This window comes from Venturia canescens, chromosome 3 (genome assembly GCF_019457755.1).
Source record: "Venturia canescens isolate UGA chromosome 3, ASM1945775v1, whole genome shotgun sequence".
Taxonomy (NCBI): domain Eukaryota; kingdom Metazoa; phylum Arthropoda; class Insecta; order Hymenoptera; family Ichneumonidae; genus Venturia; species Venturia canescens.
Genome location: NC_057423.1, coordinates 14,502,013 through 14,523,133, shown reverse-complemented (window position 1 = coordinate 14,523,133; position 21,121 = coordinate 14,502,013). Strand labels below are relative to the sequence as shown.

The window sequence follows — 21,121 nt, the reverse complement described above, 5'->3', positions numbered from 1 at the left end:
AGATATGAAAATTATGTCGACTCACGAATATAGAAATTTTTTCGCATTTTGAAATACCAACGCTGCAGTTTTAACGAAAAATTGGACTTTCGTCTCTATTCGTGCAGCTTGGCATTGATTAATGTAAATCATTTGTTTTTCAACGAGCACGTTTTTTCTAGTCAAAAAAAATGATAAAACTTAGCACGAACGAAAATACAAATAAAATTTTGTCTTCACTTTTCATTGACGATTTTTATTATCTTACGACCGTCGCGACGGAGCTTTTCTTGAGCTATTGTAAACGTTGAGCCAACTCTCGCGTTTTTCGAGATTGCGCACATCAAATTGTCACCACATCCTAAGGATGACAACATTGCCACTCACAGCATCACTAGCCTCCCAATAAATCATTAGGAAAACTTTTAAAACGTATTTTCTAAGAGCTGCATTGTGAGTTATAATTTATCGTTTACATTGTTATCTCTCTGCGCAGCACGGCACAAACGACTATTCCTAAAACGAAAGAATCATCAGTCGAATAAAATATTTGCCTCGTAATTTCCTGCTTATAAATCTGTTGCATAACTTGACACTGTGCATGCGCAACGCTATTTTATCACGTCAAGATTTTCATTTCTAACGGTAGATAGCAAAATTTCTAAATACTTGAAAAAAAATCCTATGCCACTCGGTCACAAAGAAGTCTCAAAAAATCTTTCATTCGACGAGAACGTTAAATACCCTATTGGATCAAAAATAGAGTCAGCTTATTGAAACAAAAACTATTAAAAAAAGATATAAAATTAGAGCAATAATAGAGAGGGAAAAAATGAGTTTTGCCAAAAAAACATGTGACAGACACTCGGCCAGGGAATAATAACCCGTTAACAAGAATTTACGACACCGAAGTTCTTATCAGAGCCATGGCAACGCGGTTTGTTTCACCTCTCGTTCGTTGACGGGGAAATCAACGAAGACGAAAGCTCCGCTTATAAAATAGATAAAAACGTGTAAAATATAACTCGGAAGATTCCGCATGTCATAATACAACGCTTTTCCTTATTCACGTACGATCCGACTTGCACAATCGTAGCTGTTTTTTCGAAATTTTCTTAATGAGATCATTGAGCAAAAGTTCTTGGAAGTGTTCAAGAAGACGCACAAGCCTCGGTCATGGGATGGACGAAACGAGTGTAAATTAATCTCAAAATCTTCAAAATTTATTTAGCAGACAAGATCGACTTCGTTCCTCTCTCAAGGATTTTCAATTCGGGACATGTGAACCCCAGAAGCGATCGTGGCACCATCAATTCCAACGGTGAAACGAGAAAACGATCATGAAATGGTCAGGAATGCTAATGAAGATTTTCCACAACGAGGGGATAGCAATTAGCGCATAAATACACCAATCACGTGTGTGGATATTAATTTACGTAGAAGGTTGGGCACGGAAGAGTTTAGTGCATGAATATGTCAAAGAGAAATCGCGCAGGCGGGTACGTGAGGCAGCATCTTCCACTATTCACCCCTCTCTTGGCTGGTGGCAACGCGGGGCGTTACCGTTACGCTCGCGGTTTCTCTATTATACTTGCGTCTCGTTCTCGATGATTATATAATTGATTACCTGTAGTACTGTCAAGTACGAGTCAACTACACAACTTTAGCGTTTAAATTGAGAACTTTTCCCGCCCAAGTGCTCCGCTACACGGCGCTCACCCCTCATGGCGCCATATTGTTTTGTTGTGTCAACGACGACGGATGCGTAAAGTAAAATTGCTGTTTTTAATAAAATTAAAATAAAATTGAATAGCCATGGGAAAATCGAGGAAAAGATCTCATTCATCGTCGAGGAGAGGATCTCGTTCGTTTTCAAGAGTCGCAGTGGATTTCCGAAGATCTCAAGACGAGATTTGCAGCGACAGATAACCTCAATGGCAAAGTCCATTGCTGAACTTATCGAGGCACAAAAAGCCGCCAATAAGGCTCCTAGCTCGGAAATTCAGTCGAGGAAGGGTAAGAATAGTTTAATCGAATATGATTAAATCGTCATATAACCTGGAATGTACGAACCTTCCACACGAGGGTCGTACGAGGCGGTTCCACACGAACCTAACCTGGCTCCATACGAGCAATCGGAATGGTTATGCCAATAGATTTATTCCACACGAATAATATCTATGTTATAAGGAAATATCGTCACCCCCTTTTACAGACCCTGTCGACAGTCCCAATAAGGGTGTTCCTGAAGAATCAGTAACAGTCGTGTCAACAGGGGAGTCGGGTGAAAAAAGCCCGGAGGTTATGAAACCTGGCAATGAGGTAGAGGAGGATGAGGTTACGATTGAGAACGATGACTACCAGGAGCTAGATCATGAGCTACTGGAGGTATTGGGCGAGGAAGTCGCACACTCTGACTGTCAGGTAAAGGTTAACGAGAAGCTCAAAAAATGGTGGAAGGGCTGGATGGAAAAAGGCCTTTCAGAAGAGGTTAGGAAGGAACTTCTTAAGAAGTATCCCAGAGATGGTGTTTTCGTTACTGAGGCACCTAGAGTAAATCTTGAGGTTCAACGTCACCTTACCGAGATTGCCAAAAAACGGGACGAGCACTTTATGCAAACACAGAATTGTGTAGGAACAGCTCTTTCGTCCCTGAGTGCAGCAGTGTCTACGCTGACGGAAGTTTCAGCAGAACCAGTCGACCAGACTCTTCTGTTAAAATACCTCTGGGATACGGGAAAGATGCTATCAGATGTTTATCACCAACAGTCAGATGCTCGAAAATCTTTTATCACACCGACATTAGACAAAGATCTGAAGCCGACTCTTGACGCTAGTACATCGGACGAGTGGCTGTATGGTCAAAAGTTGACCGAACAAGTTAAGGAAGCGAAGGCTATAGTGAAGGCCGCTTCTACATTAAAGGCGGTTGATAGACCAATCGTTAAAAAACCGGCTGATAGAGGGTTTGCCCAGGGAAACGGGAGAGGCCCACCTGTGAGATCCAGACAGGTGGGCTCTTACCCCTCGAGGAAATTCACGGGCGCGAATTATCGTCACAGAGGCTCGACAACATCAGCAAGAACAGTGCAGAAAACCAGCACAGACAGAAGCCAGACGTCGAGGAAGAAATAGTCGCCGGGGGTAATGAGGTTTCTCGTAAGGTGAATGGAGTAGCGGGTAGGCTGAGACATTTTGTTGGACAGTGAAGAGAGGTAACAGATGACGGTTTTATTCTGCGCTGTATTGAGGGTTGTAATATCCCATTTGAGAACGTTCCTGTCCAAGTTTCCGAGCCCCCGGAGCCTACATGGTCCCCTGAAGAGCATGCGAGAGTCGAAGCTGCGATACAAAAATTAATTTCGAAGCAGGCTGTAGAAATTTGCGCGGAAACTGAGGATCAATTTGTCTCAACGTATTTCCTCGTTCCTAAGTCAGACGGATCGGATAGATTTATTATTAACCTTAAAAAACTTAACGAGTTTGTTAAGACGTCGCACTTCATGATGGAGGATTTAAGATCGGCAAAGAATTTGCTTCATAGGAATGCCTTCATGGCTAGTATTGATGTAGAGGACGCCTATCTCCTAGTGTCAGTGGAAAGATCCTGTAGGAAATTTCTTAGATTCAGATTTAGGGACCAGTTGTATCATCAGTTTGTCTGCCTACCCTTCGCCTTATCAGTCAGCCCGTATATTTTTACCAAAATTATGAAGCCGGTCGTCAATAATCTCAAATCTCGTGGTTTTTTATCAGTGATTTACTTAGATGATGTCTTGTGCATTGGGAATTCTCTCCAGTCATGTAAAACGAACGTAGAATATACGATCAGGGTCCTAGAATCCTTGGGATTCATAATAAATTATTCGAAGAGCCAGATTACTCCTAGCAGGAGGTGCAAGTATCTTGGCTTTATCCTAGATTCGCAGGAATACCGAGTGGAACCAACATCTAAAAAGAGATCTCGGGTAGCGTCGCTCTTGAAAAGCATAGAGCCTCATAAAAACTATAAGATTAGGACTATCGCTCGCGTAATAGGAATCTTGGTGGCCTGCTGTCCAGGTATAGAATATGGTAAGGTATTTTGTAAGAGACTGGAGAGAGCAAGGTGGTTGGCATTGCTAGTAAATAATGATGATTTTGAGGGATCGATGAAGCTAAACGAGACCGTTTTTGAGGACCTCCTCTGGTGGAGAAGGAATATCTCGGAAGGAAGTAGCAGGATAAAGACGCAAAATTACAGCTTGGTTATCAGTTCTGATGCTTCTAGGACTGGTTGGGGTGCTGAGTCGCAGGGAAGAGTAATACAGGGTTTCTGGAGTCAGGAGGATCAAGGGTTGCATATCAATCATTTAGAGCTTTTAGCAGCTTTTTTGCACTTAAATGTTTTGCCTCAGAGGCTCACGATTGCGAAATATTACTGCGTATTGATAATACGACAGCAATAGCGTATATCAATAAAGCTGGAGGCATTAAATATCCAGGGCTTAGCGAACTCGCAAGAGATATCTAGCAATGGTGCGAGAGTAGGAACATTTGGACGGTAGCTTCGTATATTCCGTCAAGATTAAATGTGGAAGCTGATCGAGCTTCGAGACAGGTAAACCTGGATACTGAATGGGAGTTGTCGCAGACCGCCTTTCAGGAGGTCTTAAGGGTGTATGGTCCATTTTCAGTCGATCTCTTCGCTACACGCATTAACAAGAAATGCTGAAGGTTCTGTTCGCGCTACCCGGACCCAGAAGCACATCTAATAGATGCTTTTACCTTTTCATGGAGGAGTGAGAATTTTTATGCATTCCCACCTTTTGCCCTCATATTACCAGCTTTAAGGAAAATAATTAATGACGAAGTATCGGGAGTCTTAATTGTGCCACTCTGGCCTGCTCAACCGTGGTACCCACTATTTACCTCTCTTTTATGTCAACCACCTCTAATTTTTGAACCAAAGATAGATTTATTGCTATCTCCTTTCAGGCAACTGCACCACCCACTAGCTCTCAAATTATCTCTAGTGGTAGGCAGATTATCAGGCAGGCTTTTCTCAGGAGAGGAGTTTCGAGTGAAGCAGCGGAAATAATGTTGGACTCTATATCAGAGTCAACAATGAAGCAATATGAGGGATGCCTGAAGAAATGGTTGGTCTTTGCAAACCAAGAGGAGAAGTTCTTGGCAGATAGATTTAGTAGGGGAGCGAAATACGGGACCATAAACTCAACAAGAGCAGCGATATCTCTGATCTCGCAGAACAGTTTCTCGAAGGATAATTTGGTTTCACGGTTTGTCAAAGGTACTTTTAAAAAAAGACTGGCAAGGCCAAAGTATGTGGAGACCTGGAACACGGAGCAGGTACTCACCTACGTTGAAAGTATTGAAGATATCAGCAGTTTGGGGCTGAAGGAGGTGTCAGAAATAACAGCTACCCTCCTTATTCTGATCACTGCGCATAGAATGCAGACGCTGACTCTTATCAATATTAAGAATATTACGAGATCACCCGCAGGCTTGATCATAAAAATACCAGATCTTATCAAGACTTCAAGACCTGGGAAGGATCAACCAATATTGACAGTACCCTTTTTCAAAGAAAGAAAAAAGCTCTGTGTGGCTTCAATTATGTTGACTTACCTGGAAAGGACCGAAAATTTGAGATCTAACTCGGATAAGCTTTTTATTTCAACAATAAGACCGCACAAGCCAGCGAGTGCACAGACGATAAGTCACTGGATCAAATCATTACTGACGAAGGCAGGAATAGATGTCGACACTTTCTCCGCATATAGTGTGAAGCACGCAGCGGTTTCTAAAGCCTGTCAACAGGGTTTGGATATAGACACGATCCGAAGAACCGCCGGTTGGTCTGGGTGATCAACAGTTTTCGCCCGTTTCGACAATCGACCGATACAGGCTGCAAGAGATTCTTTTGCCAAAAGCATAATAACATAATATGAATAAGAATACGTGAATATTCTATATTTTTGAATACAATAAAATGTTACCTGGCTCTCTAAACATCTACAGGTAATCAATTATATAATCATCGAGAATGAGACGCAAGTATAATTGATCGATCAAGCGAGCCCGCCGAAGGCGGGCGAGGCTACGGTCGTGATTATACGTAGCGTCTCGTTCGAAGATGATTACTTCCCTCCCTTTTTTATTTATTTCTGAACCCATTTGTGTATAAACCCGGTAATCATTGGACCAAGATAATATTCTTATTTGAGACGGGGGTATCACTCTGAAAATATGACGCCATGAGGGGTGAGCGCCGCGTCGCGGAGCACTTGGGCGGGAAAAGTTCTCAATTTAAACGCTAAAAGTTGTTTAGTTGACTCGTACTTGACAGTACTACAGGTAATCAATTATATAATCATCTTCGAACGAGACGCTACGTATAATCACGATCGAGCCTCGCCCGCCTTCGGCGGGCTCGCTTGATCGATCAATTAAATCATAATGGGCTCACAATGTGAAGGATAGCTACATAGCTTACGGTATCTAGCTTTGCTCGAGCAAGCCGAACGCTCTCTGGGACGTCACAAGAGAGCTTGCGTACGAGATTTATACAAACACACGTGTGCTCAACGAAGGCACGTATATAAATGTGTGTGTGTGTGTGTGTGTGTGTGTGTGTGTGTGTGTGTGCAAACACACAAATAACGTGATGCCTATAAAATCAGCCGAGCCAGTTCCAGCCAACCAAACCAATGAACCAATCCAGATTTAACTTCGGAAAAGAAGACTGAAACATCCGCGTATATCTGAGACAATCATAGCTATGTAATGCAATGTTCAGATTCATCACAAACTCCCATTACTTTAGTGGATTTTAATGGATTTGTGAGCCAAATGGGCGGTGGAAACTAGAAACGATTTTTCGTTGGGTCTGAGCCTTGATGCCATTGACGTTTTTAACGATTGGACGCTATGGGATACAACGTGATGGATAATGCAACTGAAAAGAACTCCCTACCTGCGTTACCGTTTGCTACCAATTTCATGAATTTGCTATTTGGCTGGAGTTCATTTCACGAATATCATGAATTCGTGTACTGGCATTCCTCATATTCAGTAATCATACACATTGATTCAGACGTCGCTAATATCGCGTACACTCGATTTCGTAAGTTGTTCAACGAGCGGATAAACATTGAAAAGCGCTCGAGTATAGCCAACATGGATGAGATCACAAATGCACTACGGTGCAAAGTGGGTGAAAGTTGGCCCGACAGGGAGCATAAATTGAGTGCTTTTCAATGAATTAAGCTATTAAATTAAACGATTGTCATTTATTTCCATTGGAGATGGTAAAACGATAATGAACACTCCCGAAATCCGTACTCGCATGAACTTTTTATTTGAGACGCCAATCAATTACGGATCGCGATAATTCTGAGACGGATCAAGAGAACGGTAAGATGTGAGAGAAGTTAAGATTACTCCTCGACAAAAATGCGAATATTTTCATTATCACGATTGACAAGTGGAAATTTATACAGAAGCGATTCGATCGATTCAAGGGTGATTGGAGGATGAGGCGCGGGAGGGTTCGAGTCACAGCCTGGTCGATAAGTATTTGTTCTTAATACCGCGGCCCAGAGAAAGAGAGAGGGGAAGGAAGAAAAATTGAGAGAGATCGCGAGAAAAGGACAGGAAGATAATCAACGACGTCGACGCGAGAGCACACGAGAGCTCGATTGTCGTTAGGAAGACGTGAGGTGGATTCACGAGTGTGGATCCCTAAATATATATATACACACGAAACTCGATGGAACATACTTACACTACTAGACGAATTCTTCCCCGACACAGCGACAAATCTTGCTACTACGATGATATATACAACGAACCAAGTCATTGCGTGTCCCTTACTACTTCACGGTCTCGTATACATCATTCATGCATGCATATACAGCTTTGTGCAAAAGTATTGAGCACCCTGGAGCCGTTGAATCCGCAGGAAGGGTTGAATATCTCAGTAGAAAAAAATCGTAACTGGGAATTTAATAAGCGCCGTTCGGAGTCAGACAATTCCAGCTTAGCTTTGCTTGTTTGGAAAACTTTTGCGATGCTCTCTGCACTCGATACGTATCTTCGAGCATGGCTTGCGATTTTTTCAGCCCAATGGTCTTCGACGTTGGTGCACTCGCAGAAGCAATAAAAAATGAACAGTGACGCTTTTCATTGTCGTGATATTCCTGTTAGAACCGCTTAATTCCTAAGTCATGCTAATAATGACGAGTTTTTGATTGTCAACCACAAATGAAGTCAGAGAAAAACTTTGGAGAAAGTATGTATCTGAAGAAATTTTGGTAAATTGTAAAAGAAAAACTAAATGCAAGTCTCTGCCAATCACATAAAATATTTAAAACTCCATGAGTTTATCTTTTCTCGAAAATTTGGAGAAAAACCTAAGCAACTCGAAATAGCTTCTTTAGAGCCCAGCAGCTGGTCCACTGTAACGAAATAGCCATGATCGAGGATACGTAAATAAAGGAGACTAAAAAAATCTTCAAAATTATTAAAAAAAAAAGGAAATGACGTCCGCTTCAAAATGCCCTCCACATTAAATTCCGTTATGTTTTTGTGCGGATCAAAGAGGCGCAAGGTGCATAACACTTTTGTACAAGGCTGTATATAGATGAACATAGAAGTCTATCTTGCTTCGGTCTTATCTACCTTGCTCTTCACGAATGAGACGTCGCGCATATGCACGACTTGGGGTCTTCACGTGGACGTTAATACGGAGCAAGAAACAGGGCAAACAGGCTGAATGGGGGGAGGGGTAATGCACGAGTATCAAAAGATTGACGTCCGATTTTAAAACACGTCTTGTTACACGCGGCTCTGAACCTCAGTTGTGAAAGGATATCGAGCGTTCGCGGACGCGCAAATTCATTGGGGCCACGCTAAAAGCGCCCTTACCCCTTCCTCCCCCCCCCCTCCTCCTCCCGCACGAGTTAAAAGATAGCCCTAAAGAGATCTCGTAGAGAGTAGTCTTCGTGATCTTCCTTGTTTCAGAGGTAGTTGGAGCTTTTGCCTCTTGGGCGAGAGAAGAATTTCGCTCTCGCGCTTCGCGCGTTGCCCTCTCGACGGTAGGTGGTGCGCGAGCTTGCTTATTTATTTATTTTTCTTTCCAATCGTTATTTCTAACACGTCTTTTTGGCGAATATAACTCTGTCATTACGTATTACTCGTAGCTGGGCGTGTTTGTAAACATGCGGACATGATGGATTTGAAAAATCGCGGATTATCGTGAAAGAAGGGGGCGAACAAAATGCCAAGGATCGTCGGAGCTTACACGATAGATCCTGCAAAACGTTTTGCCGTTGTCATCGATCTATGTTGACGGAACGAAAAATAAAATAAGTGATCATCCCGTAGTGGATAATCGAGGGCGTACACAAAAAGAAAAAGCAGAATAAGTGAGAGTGTCGGAATTTTGTGACCGAGTGCGGACCTGTCGTTAGATATAATTATTATTTCATACACTTGCTTCTGTTAGCGCATAAATAACTTTTTTCATATATGAATAATCGAATCTCGAACGGAACCATGAAGGACACAGAGAATTTGACGAGTAATGCGATAAATAACGAGAAAACAAACCCGGAAAGCGTTAAACTGTTGAAAGTGCCACCGACTCCACCAGTCACGCCGAGTACACCGCTCACTGGTCGTGATATCGATGAATTTTTTAAGGGTATACCCATCACTGATGAGACTTCTTGCGGCATATGGTGCTTCAAGGGTCCCAATCTTCAACGTTTCGCTAATAAAAAAGCTTACGTTTTTCTTTACGGTGTACTTGGCTGCATATTCTCGGCTAGTTACGCCTACTTCAATGGAACGATTACGACCATCGAGAAGAGGTTCAAAATACCGTCCAAGACAACTGGTGAGTTTGTGTTTTTATTAACCGACCTCTGGTTGGGGTCATTCCGTATCAGTCTAAACTAACATCGATTTCGTTCAGATTGCTTAATGACTTGGTGAGTCGTTTATGAAAGATAACGATAAATAAAGCAATTAAAATATTTGTTTGGGTCATTAGTTTTGTTAATTTGTCTTGTTCTGTCGATTTTGTATTCTGTAAGAGAAGACCGTGATCCAATCGCGTTTATTATCATGAAATTCCATGATGTATCTAAAAATGTTTAGGTCTCATAACCGTTGGCAATGACATTTCGCAACTTTTCGTATCGGTCGTTCTGTCTTATTACGCGGGGAGAGGACACAGGCCAAGATGGATCGCCGTTGGTATTTATTCGGTGAGTTTCATTTTATTTTTCCTTTTTTTTCAAATTTTATCGGACTTTCGAAGACGAGCATGATTCCAATCAGTAGTTTATGTCTCCCGTTTTGAAATTTCGAACGAAAGTGATAAGCCGCGATAAAACGAATGAAATTCGCCCGGATATGGCGATTTGGCAGAAATTGTTTTTCTTTTTGTTGCTGAAATCTTAACTATAACAACGTTTATAATGATAACGACAATAATAGGGTTAGTATGCGAGGGACAGCTGTTCGAATTGGCCGACGTAATAGCGACTGACGCTAAAGTGGCAAGCATGCAGCGAATATCGTAGATCCAAGCCTACGAGCATTCACGCCTATCTCTGTCCCTATGCTCTAATTATATACGTGTATCTAGCAAAAGTTAGCTCTGGTTCGAGCTTCATTCACTAAGTCACGAAACACACGCGACAAATGTAGCGGGAAGGTCGTAGATCTCGAGAACACAAAGATGTAACACCACATAGCAGCCTGTTTATTCGCACAATATTATATATTATATCTCCATCCAAGGACGATGAATATCCCTGTGCAGATATTAATCTGAGAATTCAATAGGCTTAATCTTTTTTCGCGACTGATTGGCATTAATTTCATCGCGCGAATCGAACATCGATGACAATGAAAATAAAAGTGCCGACTTCGTTATCGATCCGATCTTCTTATTGGCGCTACACGAAATGCTCAAAACACGTCGTATAAGACAAACTGATAGAGACTCAACCAGACGAGATAACGTTTGATAAAGCTCAGCGACGCTCGTGTATATTTTATTTATATTTTCGCTCTGCCGAGGCTTTCCAACTGTTTTTCAAATCCGAAGACGTTCGTAGGATTGACATTGTTTATTTATTTATAATTTAAAAAGAAAATGAGGAAACGAAAAGAAATGATGTTTCAATGATCATTGTAGGTTGTGCTGTTTTGCTGCCTGACGATGCTTCCACATTTCCTTTATGGACCTGGCGAGGATGCTCTTCTATTAACAAAGGAATATGGCTCGAGGCCAGCGACAAACATGAGTGGAAATTCTAGCACAAAAATATTCGACAGACAACGAAAGTTTCTTTGTTTGGGGAAGGAAGGTCGTGGCAACGAATGCCATGAGGACGAAGAGGGCAACTTCGCACCGCAGGTTTTGCTATTTATGGCTCAACTCGTCTCGGGTGTGGGTGGTTCACTGTATTATACTCTTGGCACGTCTTACATGGACGACAACATACAAAAGTCGAAAACACCGATGCTCATAAGCGTTTCGTACTTTCTCCGAATGTTGGGACCCGCAATTGGCTATGGATTGGCTTCGTTCGCTCTCAAATTCTACATCAGTCCAACGTTGAGTCCCACAATCAATATGCAGGATCCAAGGTAGGCTTTTCTCAATGACTGTTTCTCTGGTTGCCGAATAACGATAATCCTTTGCGCCGACAGGTGGCTCGGGGCTTGGTGGTTAGGCTGGATAATTCTTGCGATTCTACTCTTTCTCTTCGCAAGTGTAATCGCCCTTTTTCCAAAGACTCTTCCACGAGCTGCAGCACGAAAAATGATCGCTCTGGAGCGCAACAAATCGGCAGCCAGCATAAAGGATGGACCGCAAGAACCCGAACTGCCAGCTTCGATCAGTGACATGCTCAGAACGTTCAAACGATTGTTGACCAACACCACCCTCATGTGCAACAATCTAGCAACCGTCTTCTACTTCATGGGTTACATGCCCTATTGGATCTTCATGCCGAAATACATCGAGACCCAGTACAAACAGTCGGCTTCGGTGTCTTCCCTGATAACCGGTACCGTCGGCCTCGTCTTTAGCGCATTCGGCATTCTTCTTTCGGGCCTAATAATCTCCAAGTACAAACCGAAAGCGAGATATCTGGCAGCCTGGAACGTGATGGTTGGTGCTGTATCAGTTATGGGAATGATTTCGTACGCGTTCCTCGGTTGTTCGGCGAACGACAATCAAATGGCGGTGCAATCGGACGGTGCGCTAAAAACCCACTTGACCTGTAATGAACCTTGTCACTGCGATTACGTAACCTACAATCCGGTTTGTTCGGAGGAAGGACAAACTTTTATATCAGCTTGTCATGCTGGATGCAGAGGACTCAAGGTTTGTTGATACAAGAAATTTTTGTTCTTTTACTCCTATTGGATACCTCGGAGAGGCTACCGCTGTAAAATCGACTGCTGAAAATTCTAAAACGAAGAAAAAAACATTCATCGTTTGCTCAGAGATCCCTATCTCTGTATACTAATGACTTTTTGTTTCTCGGAATCTTCGTCTCATTCTTACAGACCGACGAATACGGTAATAAAATTTACACGGATTGCAATTGCGTAAGACCACAAAAAAATGACGAACTATCATACGTTGCTGCAAATTGGTCGACAATCCCAACAAATTTTCCATTCGAGAAAACTACCGAGTTCTATGCTAAATCGGACAATCCCAGTCTTGGAACTGCTGTCCCTGGCTCTTGTCCGGTCGATTGTATGCACAAGTTCTACGTTTTTCTGGCGGTCGTCTGTCTCCTCAAATTCAGCGGTGCCACCGGCAGAGCTTCCAATTTCCTCGTTTCTGTAAGATGCGTCGATGAAAAGGATAAGACAGTGGCCATGGGCTTTGGACTTACGATAATGAGTCTTTTTGCCTTTATACCATCGCCTATTCTGTTTGGATTTATTCTCGGTAATTAGTGACGTTAATCTGCGATCGTGTTCATTGCTAGCCTCGACTAAATGTCGTCATTCCTTTTTTCTTTGCTAGACAAAACCTGCATTGTATGGGGCAAAACTTGCTCCGGAACCGGAAATTGCTGGCTCTACAATGGTGAAGCGTTGAGATATTTGCTGAATTTCACGGCAGCAAGTGAGTTTCCATTGTTTTTTTCGATGTGCCAAAATTCTTCATCACATTCTCATTTATCTTGGCTCCTAACGAGATGAGACAGCAAATATATTAGAGTGTCAAAATTACAAAAATAAATATTGATGATGGAATATTACCTTAAATTACGCTTAATTTTCGGCGATCACAAAGAAATCCTCGAAATGAATTAATCACGTGTTCTCTTTCCTCTTCCGACAACATCATCAAGGTTTCGTTACAATTGGTACGCTATTCGATGTTGGAGTCTGGTACTACGTGAAGGACGTAAAGATATTCGACGAGGAAATCGAGCTCGAACAAATAGCGGATGATCCGGGGGAAACCATAGTGACGTAGTAATAATCCGATGATGTGATAAATTCGTCACTAAATTTTTTAATGTTCTTGTTTTAAGACGAGCTTGAAGAGAAAAAGAAACAGGAGGAATACGCGAAAAAAAGGAAATCGACGACCAAAAAATGAGTGAGAGCCAGCGTGAAGAATAAAGACTTTTCAAGTACCTTAAGCGCATTGTTATAGATATTTATAGAAACTGTATACATGTAAAAATATTATAACTACATTGAAATAGCAAGATTTCCATGGAGTCTGCTACGAAATTGGAGACGGTTATGAGAGATAACATCGGAAGAGGGCAGTGCGTAAAACGCTATAATTTAGAAGAGCAAATACGTTTTATTTGAATAAATATTAAAAAAAAAAACAAACAATCATACCTTTTTTCTGTCATTAAACTAATGTTTTACGATTAATGATGACTGATGATCGTGTGAGAAGAATCTCCAATGATATGTGTTCATTTTCCAACGAAAACTTAACTTACACGCGCGTATAGAAATTCCATGTGCAGTAGAATCTTTTTTATAAAGTCGATGCGACCATTCACTCGGATCGACATCGTAATTTCGGTGTCTCATTTCGAAAAAGGTTTTTGGGATGAATATTGACCATGTAAATGTCCCAGAAGATGGAGGCCTTACTTTTCAGAAGAAAGAATTCATTGACGGAACAATCGGCTTGACGAGAATATTTTATAAAACACGATTTTTTTTCTATTTTTAAATGACTATTTACAAGGCAGTGGAAAGCGGGCCTCCCTTCGGAGGGCCACGTCTTGGAGAATGCGTTCTAGAAGTATCAGGAGTTGGTTTGCCCAGAACGCGGTCCGGCATGGGCAAGAAAATTTCTGATTTTTCTCCCAAATCCGTTGAACTACCGAACCCGGATGAGGCCTGATCACGGGAAGGAGGCCGCCCTCTGATTGGCGGAGGGACATCAGGATAATTTTCATTTTCTTCTTCCCGCAAAGTGTCATTCTCCAAATGATGCCTGCGTGTCTCATCGACTGATTCGAGCAACGAGCGTATGGTCTCCAGCCTCTCTTGGCTCGCCTGTTTCTGATGCCTGGGCAAAAGGACTTTAACTTCTTGGTGGGCGAGTGCCGCTCCCGGGGAAGCCGAAGTGGTCAAGATGGAAGCAGCGACGAGGGGTGTCATCACCGGAATACCAACTTCGTTGAAGTCCCCGGTGTGACTTCTCAACGATTCGTTTTTGTTGGCTTTATTTTTGGCAAACTCAAAACTATTTGTTCTCGAGAAACCTCCTTGGGTGTTCGTCGCTTCGAGGTCATCGAGACTTTTTCCATTTTGTTGATTTGCTCCTCTACCGAAAGGGGAAGGTCTTCTCCGAGCAGGACTTTCGTAATCATCAGGATTTGGGAACTGCCGCTTGTTGATCGACGACGAACCGTTAACCTGGAAGTCTTTGTCGAGGTCTTCTGAGACGCTACTAGCGACTCGTCTGCGTGAGCGTGGACCGATACTACTGAGGTCACTCTCCACGTCAGAATCCAATTCCAGGGGTTTGTAAGCAATCTGAGGACTCGAACCCGCCATTTTTCCTTTGGTTCCTCCCTCTTCGTCACTAGAACTGTCCAGCTCGTCGTCCGTATCCTCATTTCGGAATTTGTTCTTTGTAGATTCGAGACTTTGAGATTTCGATACGGCGCCATTTGTTCTGCGATCACCAGGACCTAACGGTCCGTATTTAAGTTGTTGGGGCTGCTGCTGAGGCTCCTCGTCGAGTCGACGTTCCCGAAGATCAAGAACCGATGTCCCAATCACGATTTCTTGATCAACGACGCTTGGGGCATCTGAAGTGCACGACAATAACAGCAAATGTACATTTACAATTATTGGAAGATGAAGAATCGAGAAAATGAATAAACTCACTGTTGTTGGTATTTAACGATGGTGCAACAGCGTTTTCTACCAGCAATGGAACCGCTTGGTTTCTTTCAACTGGTCCCAATTCGGTTTCTCGTGGCAATTCCGAAATCGAATTTCCGTATAGTCTTAGCTTCCGACAAAAACACCACAAAACGATTTGGAACGCAGCAGCGAGGACGAGGAGGAACGAGGTAAGGTAACACACGTAATTCCCAAGGTTGTCGTCTTCGTGAAGATGACACACAGAGCCTCTGCCCCAATGTTTGCAGGTCATGCTTGCAATTTTCTGATAAGCCAACTTGCCAGGTACGTAAACGAAGAAAGAGACAAAAGTCATCCAGAAGCCGATCGCCAAAGCTTTGTCTTGGGTATAAACAGACCTCAGAACTATCAATAAATTTCCAACGATGCTCGAAGCTACGAGACAATAAGCAATCGTAGTTGCAATCTGAAATTTTCGGAGATAATGAAGAATTATGAGTAAGAATACATGAGAAGTAGTTGAACATGAGTGAAAACGTTGCTGTCTAACCTCGAACACCAACCAACCGATCTGACAAGCATTCGTCCCACATGGACCTTCTTTAGCAATCGATTCTTCGACGCAACTGCAACCACCGTAAACCTTAACATTGTCCACGATCTGTACGGTCTTACAACCGGCATGACACGGACTGTAATAAGTGATGGTCGATTTGGTATTGCATATCGGTCTAAAGTCGGCATCCTTCGAGCAACCACAATATTGGTTACAGTATTGTAGCAAAAAAATACTGAAATGAACAGAAACTACGGTGATGCACATGTTTTTGTTGGTCCATCGGCAATTTCGTAATTTAAGGCCTTACATACGATTGTGATGGGTGGAAAAACCGAAAATTTTTTATTAAATATTCTTCAAGTACGATATCTAAGGAATATTCTCACCAAATTTCATAAAGATCGGAGTATTAGATTCGTAGCTATCTCAAAATCGTATTTTTTGAAAAATACCATTTCGGTGGATACGATTACTAAAAACTATTAATCCCAACCATACCAAATTTATACCACTTATTTATTATTATAATAGCGAGTGCCTGGACGAAGGATTTCGTATTTTGTTGGAAAAAAATTGTAACAAAGAAACCGAAAATTAGTACCTCAAAATATGATTTTTTTGTTAAAACTGTCGCCATTTTTTTTTAAATCACAATTTTTACAAATCCTTCGTCCAGGCCCAAGCTATTATTATAATAAATAAATGGTATAAATTCGGTATGGATCGGATTAAGAGTTTTTTGATCATCATGTCCACTTTAGCTGATGCTCAAAAAAAGGTTCTACTGGAATACAGCATATGAACTAAACATTGATTTTTTTGTCGAAAAAAAATCAAGAAAATCACATTTTTTCACCCGCTGAAAGTGTATATAAGGCCTTAATTCTTACTCACGATCCTCTGCGTTCTTCAGGAAATGATGGTTTCTCGCAGGTTGCATAAACCAGTGAAAATATTATCGTAGCTGCCAGGATACAAGTGACGATGTTGTAAATCGTTAACGTTCTTGCACGAGGTCGCACCTTTGAAATCACAATTCCTGAAATGATTATTACCAATCCAATGATGATTGGCTTGAGTAGATCTGGAAGATAAGATGATCATGTCATTGAAACTTAGCCGGATTTACTGATATATGTTTTTTTGATTAATTCAATTGAAATTATTGCCATGTGACAGGCCAGCCGTAACCATGCTTACCTGTAATTATTCTCGACCGCAATGGGTCCCCGAAACCCAGTAACATCCCAGTTGGTCTTGGGACGTGGTAGCGTGACTCAAGAATTATATTTTCATTGGCCGCAAAATTAATTAACGCAGTGCAGCAAAAAATCGCCGCCACAACGCTGCAGATGAGAATTCTGTTGCTGAACAATCGGAAAAGCGAAGGACAATAACCGGTTTCACCAACTTTTTGAAATTCACTCGTTTCAATGCTGCTCTGCGGACTTGCACGGCCCGCGAGATCAAGAATTGAGGCTGCGGCTTGTTCAACCACCTATAAAATAATTTCGTATTTACCCGCGGCCCTTTAAGGCTTCTTTAAGGCATTTTTCGAAAACGCTTTACAAACACGTGTATTTCTCGTATCCTTGGTGTCTGTGATTTTTCTTTAGTTTTGGATTTTCAATGATTTTTTTAATAATAAATGTATACCTCTGATGGAAGTCTTCTTGGTAGCCATGACATGAAAATTCCAGGAAGGATGAGAAGGAAAGCGAGTATGGGCCATCCGAGCCACCATGCGCCGATCTCTTCTTGATACGTTACAATGAATTGTAAATTTTCTGAATCAAGTTTGAGGCAACCCCAGGCAAGACCGTAACCAGCCAGGAGACCCATCATTTTGACGGCAATGACGAGCCCAATGAGAGCTTCGATACGACCTTTTCTCGTATTGTCATCGAGATAAGAAATGCCTAAAGCATAATACGCGACGTTGGCCATTCCAATGAATATTTGAACGCCAACAAGATGAGCCAAAACGACGTAGCGGAGTTGACTCTCCTTGATAACAAGCCTGGCCGATCCGGATGAACACAATTCTGGATTTTCGTCTTTACATAAAAACAGACACACCATGGTTTTATTATGGTTTGAAATAATCTTCCGCGAACGGTGGACTGTGAATTTAATCGCGAGTGTCCATTGATCAATAATGGTCAACCGATAAGATTCGTGATAAGGAAATAGGCCATCATAGACCAAGTGAGAAGGGCTGAAAGCTGATGAGCGAATCGTTCGTACTAACCGGCATAAATAGACATGTGCGTGGCGTTCTCCGGCTCTTCGATAACCCTCATGTTGTGGGCAAAGTGAGGAGTGAGGAGAATAAGAAAACCAGCGCTTTGGATCAGCACCAGCGCTCCGATCCATGCTGCTCTGTGTATTCTGTCACCCCAATAAGCCACCAGAAATCCCGCGAAGAAAGGCGTTAATTCAGCAACGATAAGGATCCATTCTGGTGCAATTGTTAAATTTGTCAATCTGCTTTAATTCATTTTACTTCACAAGAGGCATCATTTAATGCCAATGTAATTACCCATCAACAGTGGATCGAGTTGGAATCTTCGTGCGATCGTCGGACTGGTCACATACAAGTATGCTTGTGCAGCTCCCTGTACAATTCCGATCCAGCAAAGAAGACCAACAAAGAGCCTTCGAGTCGCGAATTTAGCCAATTTCGGGCATGGAAATTGTCTGCAACCGCAATCCAAGGATTCACTGGGAATCGGATTCGCCGGACCGGAAAGGCCACCTTCGACCTCCGATCTCACGACCTCCCGAGGCCCTATAGCCATCGCACTTCCTGTAGAGCTTTATCCGGAAACAAGAAAAAAAAACGTAAATTTTCTTCGATTTATCACTGAACGAAAAAATAAATTATATTTTACATTGAACATTTCTTTATGAATTTATTTTGACAAATTGAAGAATAACCAATTTTCCGTAACAAAAAAACACGAGTACGACAATCGGTAGCTCGCTGGAGTGAGTGCGAGAGCGCTAGCCGCAAATTTCAAAAGAAAAACCTTGACGTCGAGGTTTGCTTAAAATAAAGCTCTGTCAGCGGATTTTTACCGGGCGCACTGTCCTGCTGACAGCTTTTCGTAATTAATCCAACCGTGTTGAACGTTTCGAATTCCGAAAAATCAAGATAAGGTTAGGCGACTGATCCATGCTCTCGAAGCATGAATGATTTTCTGTAATGAAATAGCCTCCGACTCACAGAATCTTTAAAATAACTTTATTAAAAGTTTACTATGAGGAGAACGTTGAAACGAAAGCAATCCGTTTATCACTGATTCTAGTAATAGCTGGCTGTTGAAAAAAATGGAACACTAAGAATTTTGTAAATGAGTCTCCTCGCAGTTATCTATCGAGTCATGAGTCACGCGTGGTACAATTCTTCACTGGAAATTTATATCGTGTCACACGATCGATAATCACACGTTCGAGCGAAATTCTCGGCAAAATTGATATTCAAACGAACAGCGTTAATTATAGTCGCACATTTTTAAGAATAGTTTTCCATCCGATCGTTCACAGTTTAGTCGAACCTTAACGAGCTTGTAACAACACGAAATGCTGCTTACCGTCACGTTCCGCACGATATCCAACTGAGGTAAACGCAATTAAGGAATATTTTTTTTTCAATGTTTGTTTTTCAATTTTTCAATAAATCCCGTTTCACAACACATGGTATTGGCAGCAGTAGAAAACGCGGTGTTTCTCGTGAGAGTGAATGAGATAGAACAAGCGAGAGAGAGAGAGAGAGAGAGGCAGGTAAACACAGCACTCCTACTCGTGACACGATTATCCCAGGCGTGTTTTACTCCACGTACTAATTCGAGGAGAGAGCACGTAGCGGTGCGAACGTCGACAAGCTGGACTCTGCCAGGCACGTTAGTCTGCGTTATCTTACTACAGATATGGAGTTCAAGATATCTCGACGATAAAAATATAGCAAGGAAAAAAAAGTAACTCTCGGATCCGACTCACCATGTGCTCTATCATGGGAATCGTATTACTCACACCGCGATTGCTCGCGTTGAAACGCTCGTCGGACGAAGAAAAAACAAGTTGATCGGAAGTTGAATAGAAAAGGCGTGACTGGTACTTCCATTGCTCACTTTTTTGTCACCGACGTTTGTTACGCAATATAAATACAGCATTTACCAGTTCTTCGATACTACGTAAGTTCGTAATGACGACGCTGTAATGGGATCGAAAACAATGGAACGTTAGTATGGATCAGAATTCCACGAAAAAAAATCACATGATAAAAATGCATTTAACTTCGAGTTTCCGGTTTAATTGTGTGAAAGTTAGGGCGAAATAGCAAAGCTGAAAAATAACATGTGCATTGACCGTGGTAATTTTAATGGTTTACCAAAAATGATCGATTTATCTGGGCAGATTCGAATCTATGGGACTGAATTTACGTGCATCAAAGATTATTTTACATGGCGTTCCAATATCTCGATATTTCTTTTCCAAACAATGAAATCCCCAATTTAGAAGAGGCTTGAAAAGATAGAAAATATAATATGGCTGTGTCAAATGTTTCTCTCAAGTTGCTCGTCCATATCTCCGAAGGAGTTACCTTAAGCTCACTTAAGTCGTTTGCCGTAAGAAAATGACGAATGCCAATTAGCATATGAAAAGCCCGGGGCTCTCTCGGACTCGAAGAGAGCGGCTCTCTTCTTGGCCTCTCTCTGAAGAGTCTTCAGCTTCGAACACTTGGCAGGACGATCACGTTTTTGAATATTAAGGGTGGGATTACACCGAGGGCTTAACGCGCGAAATTTAGTCCTTCGCGTCCGCTTAGGAAAAAAGGCATCTACGATTCCTCGGTGAAATAACCGAATAAGATCGCGAGAGACTGGCGAGGGCATGTGGTTTGGAAAAAGACGTCATTTACATGATTAAGATATCAGACCGATGTATGCAGAAAAATATCTAATTGGAACAACGGTTTTGAAACTTATTTAGAATAAAAATTAATCATATTAAACTATCTGTAGAATCAACTTCGAACGGACCAAAATTCCATAAATATAGATTAACCAGCTGCCAAATTTCTTTTCATTTTTCATTGGGTGTGCTTGAAGCTTTTTTTTTATATGCACTAGGTGAGTCGCAGGTCTTCTTGCATAGCGTAACTTTTTATTTATTTTTACC

The 21,121-nt window shown here is 41.9% G+C and overlaps 2 protein-coding genes across 3 annotated transcripts; one reads left to right on the top strand and one right to left on the bottom strand.

Annotated features, from left to right (window-relative positions):
* The first annotated feature begins 8,917 nt into the window (after positions 1–8,917).
* Positions 8,918–13,673, top strand: LOC122407785 (solute carrier organic anion transporter family member 74D-like). Its single transcript, XM_043414208.1, has 8 exons — positions 8,918–9,077; positions 9,183–9,880; positions 10,144–10,253; positions 11,192–11,646; positions 11,710–12,388; positions 12,574–12,967; positions 13,046–13,147; positions 13,377–13,673. Exons 2-8 carry the CDS (start codon positions 9,511–9,513, stop codon positions 13,502–13,504), a joined length of 2,238 nt encoding a protein of 745 aa, XP_043270143.1. The 5' UTR covers positions 8,918–9,077; positions 9,183–9,510; the 3' UTR covers positions 13,505–13,673.
* A 36-nt stretch (positions 13,674–13,709) lies between these two features.
* Oatp33Eb (Organic anion transporting polypeptide 33Eb) lies at positions 13,710–19,813 on the bottom strand. 2 transcript variants are annotated; one of them, XM_043414206.1, is made up of 9 exons: positions 19,534–19,813; positions 18,480–18,754; positions 18,189–18,398; positions 17,594–17,994; positions 17,138–17,435; positions 16,832–17,021; positions 15,929–16,169; positions 15,400–15,844; positions 13,710–15,320 (listed from the first exon to the last, which is right to left on the bottom strand). In XM_043414206.1, the coding sequence occupies exons 2-9, from the start codon at positions 18,736–18,738 to the stop codon at positions 14,239–14,241; spliced, it is 3,126 nt and encodes a 1,041-aa protein (XP_043270141.1). In that variant the 5' UTR covers positions 18,739–18,754; positions 19,534–19,813; the 3' UTR covers positions 13,710–14,238. The 2 variants fall into 2 exon arrangements, with proteins under 2 accessions (XP_043270141.1, XP_043270142.1); XM_043414207.1 differs by lacking the exon at positions 19,534–19,813 and adding an exon at positions 19,019–19,150.
* Between the last annotated feature and the right edge of the window lie 1,308 nt (positions 19,814–21,121).